We start from the raw sequence: 11,642 nt of genomic DNA on the forward strand, positions 1-11,642 counted from the left end.
GGTTATCTTTTAGTTTTTCTTTAAAAGATTCATCTCTTTTAATTTATTTTCATTCCAAAAGAAAATTAGAAACTAAAATCGATATAATTTGTTCCCAATAATTAAAATAATTTAAAACTAATTGGATTTAATATGAATTACTCAATCGCCAATAGAAAAGATTTTAAATATTAGTTTTCAAATTAATATGTTAATTTCATTTTGTAGTGAGAAATTCTTTTAAATGGAAGAATTTATATCTACATTAAAGGATGTACTGATTCTAATTTTATTTCAAATGATAGTTGACAAATCTTGTTCAACATTAAGGTAAGATCTATATTTATAAATATAACTTTTTTTTTTTTTTATATAGGTAAATAGTATAAACTTTTTAAATTTTAGTTTACAAAGTAAGTATTTAATTGTATAAAAAGAAACAATTATTTGATATTAACCAAAATATTTCTCTTTTTTTTTTTTAAATAGTCGCATATCAAAAGACACTGTGTACTGTGTTCATGTGATTTAAATTAAAATGGTGTTTTTGAACCCCTTTCAAATTAACAAAGATATAATAAATACTTTATCTACTTTTAAATTAAGATTATTAATTTTTTTCTTTAAAAAATACATTTATATAAAATAAAATAAAATTTAAAAAACCAAGATTTTTGAACTCTAAAATTTAATTTAATTTTAATACAATTTTTTTTATTTTTATTTTTTATTATTTAAAAAACAATAGATTAAAAATTTGTAAAGAATAACTTAATCTGTTAAAAAGGAAATGGGTAATGTTAAAAGTAAAATTAGATATTTTTTAAATTTTTAATGGCATGGATATCAAACACCTTATTTACTTTTGTTTTGTCAATAGAATAAGTGCAGATTGTAATGGGCTCTTGGTTCAAATGATCCAAATGTTTAATCAGAAATTTAAAATATAAATAAAAAAATGAATATTTTAGAATCAAAAAATATTGATTAAAACAATATTTTTGTTTAATTTTATAAATAGTACTTAATGGATGGATGATTGTACATTTGGTAATATCGATTATCCTCCATTGGGAATATATCACTTAAAACTATTTTAAGTTAATATGAAATGACTCCCTTTTTTTTAATTGTATTTGTAATATTGATAGAACTTGTAGTGATAAATATATGGGTTTAAAAATGCATCAATATGTGCAAATAAATATGGAAGGGATTTTGATGATAAAATCTACTATTCTTACTCAAGTTATATAGTATCATTTTCAAAAAACAATAATGGATATATTGTGCTAACTTTTAAAGGAAATCTCATATATAGCTGTCATTTCAATATTATTTTAATACAAAGTTGTGGCAATACTGATGAAGATATAGATATGTCTATGTACAGATCGATACCTGTTCATTCAAAGTTTATTTTAATTATTATTCTTAAAATGTAATTACAGAAAAAATATATAATAGCTTAGAAGTTTCAAGTTTAAAAGAAATAGATTGTATAAAAAAATTTTTAATTTAAAATTTATTTGTTTTTTTTTTATATTTCTTTTATTTTTTTTGTTATTTATTGACTTGAATTGGCTGAATTCCTGGGGGTGAACTTTCTCATATCTCACAAATACGTTGACTAAGTTTACCGGCACCATCTTTCCATGCATTTCCACCTTCACTTGCCCCACTCTTTACATCATTTCCAATTTTACGAACACCATTTTTCCAATCACCAAAACCTTCTTTTGCAAAATTTTTGATCTCTTGTCCCACTTCCCAGAATAAACCCTTCCCCCAATTTAAAGCTTGCTCACTATAGGTACCATTTGCAACAGCAGTTGCAGCAGCGGCACCAACAGCAATACCAGTAGCAACACCCCCTACTTTCGCACCTAATTCAGCACAATCGTTTAAAGCATCATTACCTTGGGTATTTTCCACATCTACCTTGTTTTCCAATTTATCCATATTCTCTTCGATTCTTTTCAAGTAGTTGGCAGAGTGCTTTTTAAATTTGGTTTTGTTGGTCGAGCAATAATCATCATTACTATCAATAACATAGCCACCTTCGTATGGGATTCCTTCTGAGAAAATACTATCTATATCGACTTTGTTGTCTTTAACTTGCATGTGAAGAATATGGTTTTCGATAGTATCATCCCATTCATGACCAGGTACAAATTGCAAGTTTGAAATTGGTAATGTAATATCCATGGTATAGAAAGAACGCATTAAATCGAAGCCAAGACCATTGTCACCCATAATATAGGTATCACCACGCCATTCTGCAAACCCATTTTGATCCCATGCATTGCCAGTGGAAGCAAAAGCTGATAAAAGTGTTTGTTCAATGGTAATAACATCGTTGTTGTTATTCCAGGTCACATCTCTTGGGAATTCCATAAAACAAACAATATCAGCCTCATGATATTTTCCCTTTCTTTTATCCCAATCTATTCTCTTTAGTGCATTCGTTACAGATCTACCAATATATCTTAATGGAAAACTACGTTCTACACCAAGTACATCGATTGAGTTGATCGAGAAAATAAAATAAATACCCGGGTTATCACACTCTATATCTGGTTTACCATATCTGACATAGCCACATCTAAATGAATGGCCTGTTTGTGGGTGTGGGGTTGTAGGTGGTGGATAAAATTGAGCTAATGCTTTTGGTCTAGCATAAGTTTTTAAGAATAAAGTAATAAAAATAAGAAAGAGTAAAGTTTTATTCATTATAAATTTATCACTAATAATGATAACAAATAATAATATCTTCCAAAAAACAATTATTTTTAACTATTTATATTCAACAATTAAATTATCTAGGTGTGTTGTTACCACACATTAATTAATTTTCATTAATTTTTTTTCAAACACACTTTAAAATGATTTTTTTATTTTTTATTTATATATTTATTTTTTAAAACTTTTTTTATATTAAAAAATGAATAAATAAAAAACACTTTAATTAAATTTTTAGATATTTTTATAAAGTATATTTTTTTTATAGTATAAAATGTGTGTTCACGATAAATATAATTTTGATAAATTGTTTGAAGTAACTGGAAGGGAAACTTGGTTTGCTTTAATTGATGACTTTATGGATTCAGATCGTTTCCCCGAAATGGAAGATGGTTGCACCGATGTTTGTAAAGAAAAAATGATAAAATTAACCCAGTATATATTCAAAAACTATATGAACTCGGTATGTTGGTACTACCATGATGTTAAAATTAAAGATAATATGAGAAATTCATGTTATACATTTTATTGCTCTTCAATAAATGAAAAAAGAGAACCCGAAAACTTCAACTATACACCGCAATTAGAAAAAGATAGTAGTTTTTTCCCAGATTATCCAAATGTTTTAAAAGAAAATAATAAATAGAAAACAAAAGAATAAATTATAATAAAATAAAGTTATAAAAATTAAAAAATTATTAATAGTCCAACTTATTTTTTTCCATTTTTTATTATCATTAAATTAATTTTTTTTACAGAAAGTAATATAAATAATAGAAAATGTAAAATAAAATTTTTTTATAAACTGTAAATAAATCTTTATGTCTATTTTTATTATTATTTTTTAAACAGTTTCGAAACCATTAATAATATTTAAATTATTTGGTGAACTTGATTCATTTTCTAATTTTTTTAATTGATTTAAAAAATCCTTTCTTCTTCCTCTTAAAGTTGGATAAGCTGTTTTAAAAGTTTGTTTTTGCATGTGTCTGTGAAATGATGGATAAACGAATGTCTTTCTTTCACCACTGTTCTTTAAATCCTCTAATCTAATCTTTACAGAATTTCTAAATAACTGTCTATTTTTATTTACAAAAAGTCCTTCTTTTTCGATTGTATTGCCAGGTGATTCTTTCTTTGTGGTATTGGGGTTTGCATTACTACTTGATAGCTCTGAAATTAATGAACTAATACTATTACTTAGATTACTATTGCTTGTACTATTACTATTTGTGATTGATGCTGAATTATCATTACTATTTCTGATACTGTTAATTAATGAATGCTGTAATTGAATTTGGGTTTTTCTTTTTAAAATATCTTGGGTTCTACAATTTTCGCAAATTGATTCACCATTTTTTTCAAAGTATCTTCCTCCTTCTAAAACTGCCGAGCACGAATTGCAAGTGAAACAATTTTGATGTAGTTGTTTTCCGTTCACTCTTAAATACATTCCATCGATAAATTTATTACAATGGTCACACTTTGGACCCACTTCAAAATGATCTTTACAATATATTAAACCTTGGTGTTCACCAAATTGACCTTCTATTGGAACTTTACAAGTTTCACAAACCAAGCAAGAAACATGCCATTTATATCCAAGTGCATCCATCATTTCTTCATCTTTAATTGCTAATTTACATCCATTACAAACGATTTCGCTTTGTGCTTCGTTTACTATATGATTGATATCACAGTCAAAGCATATTGGTTTATCATTTCTAATATAATATAGTGATGGGTCCATGGGTGTGCTATCGTCACATTCATAGCAGGAGAAGCATGATCTATGCCATATACCACAGTCTAAAATTACAGGCCTTTGATTAACAATGGGAGAATTGCATTTTGTACAAATTAAGTCATGGGCTTCTATCATTTGTAAACTATCATTAGGTGTGGTAATCGCTGATGAACTGTCATCTTGAATTAATAAATTGCTTGATAACCCAGGTGGTGATGCTGCATCAATCTCTATAACGAGCTTCAAAATTTCTTGATTTAATATCTCTGCTTTGGTGGAGGTTGATAAACTAAGTGAAAGTAAATCTTCATTGGTTCTACTTGGTTTTAATTTTCTATCTGCGAATGTTACATCTGCGGCTGGATCATTTGATATTTGATAGTTTTCTGTATTATCTATTGGTTGTATTTGTTTCTGATCTGGTTGATTACTATTAATACAAGAGGAACATTTTAAAAGTTTTGAGCTTACTGTAACAATAAATTCTTTATCTGCTAAAAAGGAATGGCACCAAAAGCATAAAAAACAAGAACGGTGATAAATTAAATTTCCAAACTCTTCATAATCTGTATTTTTAATAACCAAGCTGCAGCCTGAACATGCTTTAAAAAATCCTGAATCGGTACCACATTCAATGCATAATGTATCATCACCTTCAAATAAACAATCTAAAAATTTTAAAAAAAAAAAAACATTAGATTTTTAGTTTTTTTTTTTGAATGGTTTTTTTTATACTTACTGCTACCTAAAGTTTTTTTACATCTATTACAAGTTATACATTTCCAATGATAGTTTTCAGAATCTCTATTAACTGTTGCATCACTTGATGTAATAGCTTGTTTACATTTTGGACATATAAATGACATCTTTGAATCTCTTGTAGATCTTGGTCTTGGTGATAAACTATTTGAATCTAAATCATTGTTATTACTGTTATTTTTAATATCTGGTGATTTTATAATATTATTGTGATGATATAGTTTGGCCAATCCAGTTGCATACGAGGTATTGAATACTCTTTTATCTTCAATAGACTCTTCCGAAACTGAGCTATCTTCATCCTTATCATCATCTAAAAAGAATAGTTCGATTGAGAAATTACTTGGGAAATGCTTGAGATCTTTATGCGCTTTGTCAATTTCTAATCTACGAATATGAATTTTAGATCCCTCAATAAATGCTGTATGAAAACAGTAACTAAACATATAGCCCTTTGAATTTCTGTTATAAAATTCTAATTTTACATCATTTGATAATAATATATTACCACAATCTAATTCTACCTGTTGTTGAATACCCTTTTTTAATTTCTAAATATAAGAAAAAATTGTTAATAAAACCAAACTTAAAAAAAAAGTATTTAATTCTGTTAATAATACTTACCAATGTTTTTGAGTAAAATACAGCTTTGTCTTGTTGCACAATACATAAATATGGTTCACAACCACCACCAATATTAAAATTAGGTAACGAGTTCATCTTAATCATTGACAATACTTTTACTATCCCAGGTGGCTCCGGTACTGGTCTTCCATATTGAAGTAAAGCTTCAAAATATCTTACATATCTAGCTTGACTTGGAATTGTAACCCCCTTCCCATTATGAGTTCTTTTATTTGCAAATATTCTCATACTTTCTGAGCCTGTTTGGCACTGTTTATTGAACAATAGCCAACAAGCTATCATTGTACCTGTTCTACCTTTGCCTGCTTTACAATGAATAGCTACAACATTTTCTGGATCTTGATCAAGCCACGATTCCTTTTAAAAAAATTTATTATTAAAAAAAAATTAAAAAAAATTTTTTTTAAAATAAAAATAATACATACAACATCTCTGCAAAACTCTGCAATCATATTTAAGTTGGGTGGTGAGTGATCGTCAAATGGATATTCGCTTACTCTATCATCAAATCTGATTTTTTCATATTTTCTTTCTGAACATAAATTATAAACTTTATAATGATTTGGGTGTAATGTATTTAAAAATCTTTGAACGTCCTTCATTCTATTTCTATATAACCCTTCAATTGACTCGCTAGGAAACCCCATTGCTATAATTCTATCTGTAATATATGACAAATCTAAATCGAAATTTCCCCACTCGAATCTCCTTTTCTTTTTCGATACCATTTTTCTAACTAAATCCATTTTTTAATTTACTGTTTATTTATTTTAAATTATAAATAAACTGATTTTAATTTATATTAGATTTAAATTATTTTATTTTATGTATGTTGATTTATTTTATTTTTTTATTTTTTTTATTTTTTTTGTGTGGCTAATGTGTTGGATGCTCGTTTTAAAAAAAAAATAAAAAAATTTCGAGCTTTAATTTTGTTTTATTATTATTTTTTTATTTTTTATAATTAAGGTAATTATGATTATACAATTTCTATATTTATACAAATTTGATCATTGGTTCTATAATCACCCTTTTTTTTTTTTTTTGAATAGCGTGTGTTGAAACAAAAAAAAAAAAAAGGAAAAAGAAAAAATAAAAAAAAAATAATAAAAATTAAAAAAAAAAATTTTAAATAAAAAAAAAAAAAAATTATAATTTTAAAATAAAAAATCCAAATAGGATTTTTTTATTTATTTTTGCTAATAAAACCAATATGGTGTTGTGTTTTTATTTATGCACAAAAAAAAACCACAGTGCTTTGTTATCTTTGTGAGTAAAAAAACTCAATCACAAAATTTATTAAAATTTTTTCATGAAAAATATTATTGATTTTTAATTCGCATTTAATTCTACTAATTTTAGCACTTTTTAATCACCTTTTTTATAATTCTAAAAATAATTTTTTTGTTCATTGTGTGCAATTAAAATAAATTTAAAAAAAAAAAAGAAATATAATTGGGAATAATATCAAAAATTAAAGGTTTAAATAATCACTTTATTAAAAAAAAAAAAAAAAATTAAATTTTTACACTTTATTTGGTTTTTGTTTTATTTTTGAAATTATGTCTTTTGTAGTTTTCGATTTATAGATATTTCATTTTCGATTTTCGATTTTAGATTTTAGCTTGAATTTATTGATTTATTGTTATTATTTTTGAAATTATTAATATTGTTATTATTATTATTGTTTTTATATATATTTGATTGTTAAATAATTTATCTATTAGCTTTAGCACCAGTATCTTTCTTTTTGTTGACTGGTTGTAAAATTTCTTGAAGAGTTGTTTCTGAGGTTTTGATTTTTTCAATTTCTTCGACTTTGATAGCTCTCTTTAAAAGATCAATTGATTCAATAATTGAAGTAACTTCTAAATTTGATGTATTAATAGTTTGTTCTGAACCATTTGCTAATAATAGTATTGTTTAAATCGATAATGTTAGTATTTGTAAAATAGTTATGAATGGTTTATATTGTTTACATACAAAATTTGAGAAGGATTTCTGGTTTGACGAATTCTTCACCTAATTTAAATTGAATTTTACAATCTGGAACAGTTGAGGTTGATCTAGAGTTGGTTGTAAGTGGAATGAATGATCTAAATAAAAAGTTTTTAATGTTAGAATTTAATATAATTAATATGCACTATTGTTATTTATTTATAGCCAATATAACTATTATTTATATCATTCATAATATTATAATTATTCTATTGTTACTATTCATATTATTATCATTATTATTATTCATTATTAACATCATTATTAGGATTATTATTATATTGTTATTGCTATTAATTAAAATGTTTTAAATGAAATCTACTTTATAGAATTTGATTTTGAGCAAAGTGGATTGAAGCTAAATGTGATAGATTTAAGTTTAGTTAAGATGTTTAATTTTTCAGCCATTTCTTTTTGTATATATATAAATCTGATTAAATTAAATATGAAAAAATAATAAATAATTAGAAAAAGAAATTAGAAAAAATGAAAGCTCTCCCACCCAAAAAAACGAAAAAAAAAGAAAAAAAAAAAATTTTAATTTTTTTTATTTTTTTATTTTTTTATTTTTTTTATTTTTTTTTTTTGTAATAAAATTATATATATCAGTATAATTTTTAAATTAATTTTTAAAATTTTATTTTTATTAACATTAACTTTATAGATACCACCTCAACACACACATATACATTTATATATATTTTAGTTAAAACTTTTTTTTTTTTTATTTTGTTTCATTTAATTCAATTATTTTATTTTTTTTAGTTTGTTTAAATTTAATTAAGAGTGTGGGTAATAAATAAATAATAAAATATCCCCACATTGCACACAAAAAGAAATAATAAATACATATAAATAATAATAATAATAATAGTAGTAATATATTTTAATCCAAATTAAATAAAAATAAATAATAAATAAATAAAGTTTTATTTTTAAAAAATTTATTATGTGTTTATAAAAAATAAAAATCATTATAAATTCGACCGACAATACATATAAATATTTAATAATAATAATAATAATAATAAAAGTAGTTATAATATTAAATAGTTTAGTTTATATTTTACTTCGAAATAAATTAGTTTTTTTTCCCAAATAGAAAATTGTATAATAAATAATATAAAAAATATAAAAAATATTTAATAATTATATAAAAATGAAGCAGTTCATAATAGGGATTTTAGTTTTTATAATAATAAATAGTATAAATATAGTAAAATGTGATTTTTTTAGTGATTTTTGGAAACCAGTGTTTTCAAATGCACCAAGATTTTCAAGTTCACAATTATATTCAATAAATGACATAGGATTTAGTGGTTATAGTGGCAGTGTAATGGCATTTGGCGATTTTAATGCAGATAAATAGTATGTTAACCATTAAATGGATTATTATTTTAAAGAAAAAGAATAGACAGCAGTATTAATAGATATCATTTTAATTTATAAAGTTTAGATACATTTTTTTTATATTCAAATAAATCAACAATCCAAGTATTTTTATGGAATGTTGAAGAATGGAAATATGTCCCATCAAATATAATATTAAATTTAAATGCAACAGATCAAATTGTTAATATAGTACCAGGTGATTTTACATATGATGGATCTTTAGATTTATTGGTACAATTTACACAACAAAATAATGGCGATAGTGGTCAAACTATGTATTTATTTATAGGTGACTATACATCAATTAGCTCAAAAGGTGTACCAATTGCTTCAGGTTTGGACTCACCTAGCGACCAAGTATTAGTAATGGATGCAAATGGTGATCTTCATTTAGATATGTTTGGTGTTAAAGATGGTCAAAGAACTCTTTGGATGAATTATGAAGATACATATTATGAAATGCCAGCACCAATGGCAAACGAAAATAGTCTCCCAGTATCGACACCACATAGTAATTCATTTGTAGATTTGAATGGTGATTGCTTAGCCGATCTCTTCATTACCACAGCTGATAAAGATGGTAATATATTTGGTGAAGTTTGGATAAATAATAAAGTGGATGGTTATAGTTTAGAAGTTACATTACAATTTCCACCAGGCACAGGCCAAATTACATTTGGTGATTTTGGTAAATATTCTTTCTTTCTTTCGTTCTATTAAAAATATTTTATTAACTTTTTTAAAATTTTTTAGATAATGATGGCGACATTGATTTAGTTTACCCAGTTAGATTTACAAATGAATCAGTTTCAGTAAACCAAATATTTATCGTTTTTAATAGTCAAAAACCAGTTTGTAATTCATTATTTAGTAACCCATCAACATGTAGACCACAAAATCAATTATGTTTAGCTGATAATTTCCAATTTTCAAATACTTTAAATGATACTGATGGTGTAATTATTATTTTGTTTTATTATTCATTCTTATAGTTTTTTTTATTAATATTTTATGTATTTTATTATTTATAGATTACAGTTATAATTAAAGAAGATCAATTTAATGGATCATTATTATATTCAAATATTGAAAATGGTATACCATTAATCATTCATTCAGGTGATTATAATATTGATGGATTCCCAGATATTTTAATATCATTGGTCGATCAAGATGAAACAACACCACATATTGAACTTTGGCAAAATATACCATGTACTTCAGATTTATGTGACATGGGTCAAAAGGGACGTACATTTGGAAGAGTTACAGATGGTACAGATGCATTAAGATCAATACCTAATGCCTATAGTGCAGTATTTGTAGATTTGGGTGAAAATGGTATAGCAGATATTTTAGTTTGGTCAGGTACACCAAATAACCAATCAATGCAAGCAATATTCAACAATTTTTATAACGATGCATTCTTTTTCAAAACTTTAGGTCTTAATGGTGTTTGTGCAACAATGTGCCCAACTGGTAAAAAATTCCCAGATCCTAAACCATACGGTGTTAATTTCCCAGGTGGTACATTCAAATTCACTTATCAAGATTTATCAGGTCGTACCCACATTCAAATTGGTGCTCAACTCTACTCTAGTAGTTATATGTCTTTACAAACTCCATACAACTTATTTGGTCTTGGTCGTACAAGTAATTATGTTGATCAATTGTTTTATGGTATGCCATTAAATCAATCAGTTCACTATAACAATTGGGTAGGTACCATTCCAAATTCTCAAGTTGTCGCTATACCTTACAAACCATCCACCCCAACCTCTTGGACTTTAGAGTTATTCATCAATCCATCTGGTATTTTCTTTTGGGTTTTAATAGCTTTCTTTGCCGCATTAATTTTATTATCTGGAATTTGTTTCTTCCTTTATAAACGTGAAAAATTACAAGATATCAAAATTAAAAATGAAAACTCTCAATTTTATTTCAATGCATTATAAATTAATTACAAATTTTAATTTTGTAATTATATAAAAAAAAAAAAAAAAAAAAAATAAAAAAAACAGCTCTTCACTTTTTTTTTTTTCTTTAAACAAAAATCCAATGGCCGACCCCTTATTTAAAAAAAAATAAAAAACAGAATAAAATAATAATAAAAAGAATTTATTTTATTTATTTAAAAAATTATAATCTAAATTTGAAGGTTTTGGGTTTTAAAAAATCTAAAAAGTTTTTTTTAACCTTTTAAAAAATTTCTAAAAAAAAAAGCAATATTTCAAAAAATTATTTCAATATTGGGTATAATCAAAATTGTATGGTTTAATTCTATTTTAAATAAATTTTTTTTTATTTTTTTTAAAATTTTTTTTAAAATTTTTTTAAAATTTTTTCCTTTTTTACATTTTTTTTTTTTAAAAATTTTTTT

General features: G+C 24.6%; 5 protein-coding genes across 5 annotated transcripts; 2 read left to right on the top strand and 3 right to left on the bottom strand.

Annotated features, from left to right (window-relative positions):
* Positions 1-1,587: 1,587 nt before the first annotated feature.
* Positions 1,588-2,712, bottom strand: DICPUDRAFT_81828 (uncharacterized protein; the record flags this gene model as incomplete). The annotated part of the gene is made up of 1 exon (XM_003291099.1): positions 1,588-2,712. The coding sequence occupies one exon, from the start codon at positions 2,710-2,712 to the stop codon at positions 1,588-1,590; it is 1,125 nt and encodes a 374-aa protein (XP_003291147.1).
* A 283-nt stretch (positions 2,713-2,995) lies between these two features.
* Positions 2,996-3,367, top strand: DICPUDRAFT_155721 (uncharacterized protein; the record flags this gene model as incomplete). Its single annotated transcript, XM_003291092.1, has 1 exon — positions 2,996-3,367. The coding sequence occupies one exon, from the start codon at positions 2,996-2,998 to the stop codon at positions 3,365-3,367; it is 372 nt and encodes a 123-aa protein (XP_003291140.1).
* Positions 3,368-3,565: 198 nt separating this feature from the next.
* DICPUDRAFT_155722 (uncharacterized protein) lies at positions 3,566-6,618 on the bottom strand (the record flags this gene model as incomplete). Its single annotated transcript, XM_003291100.1, has 4 exons — positions 3,566-5,136; positions 5,208-5,778; positions 6,032-6,229; positions 6,298-6,618. 4 exons carry the CDS (start codon positions 6,616-6,618, stop codon positions 3,566-3,568), a joined length of 2,661 nt encoding a protein of 886 aa, XP_003291148.1.
* A 970-nt stretch (positions 6,619-7,588) lies between these two features.
* DICPUDRAFT_81831 (uncharacterized protein) lies at positions 7,589-8,278 on the bottom strand (the record flags this gene model as incomplete). The annotated part of the gene is made up of 3 exons (XM_003291101.1): positions 7,589-7,779; positions 7,856-7,968; positions 8,193-8,278. The coding sequence occupies 3 exons, from the start codon at positions 8,276-8,278 to the stop codon at positions 7,589-7,591; spliced, it is 390 nt and encodes a 129-aa protein (XP_003291149.1).
* Positions 8,279-9,029: 751 nt separating this feature from the next.
* On the top strand, positions 9,030-11,217 carry DICPUDRAFT_38530 (uncharacterized protein; the record flags this gene model as incomplete). The annotated part of the gene is made up of 4 exons (XM_003291093.1): positions 9,030-9,238; positions 9,322-9,950; positions 10,016-10,117; positions 10,301-11,217. 4 exons carry the CDS (start codon positions 9,030-9,032, stop codon positions 11,215-11,217), a joined length of 1,857 nt encoding a protein of 618 aa, XP_003291141.1.
* Positions 11,218-11,642: the final 425 nt, after the last annotated feature.

This window comes from Dictyostelium purpureum, assembly GCF_000190715.1.
Source record: "Dictyostelium purpureum unplaced genomic scaffold DICPUscaffold_259, whole genome shotgun sequence".
Taxonomy (NCBI): Eukaryota; Evosea; class Eumycetozoa; order Dictyosteliales; family Dictyosteliaceae; genus Dictyostelium; species Dictyostelium purpureum.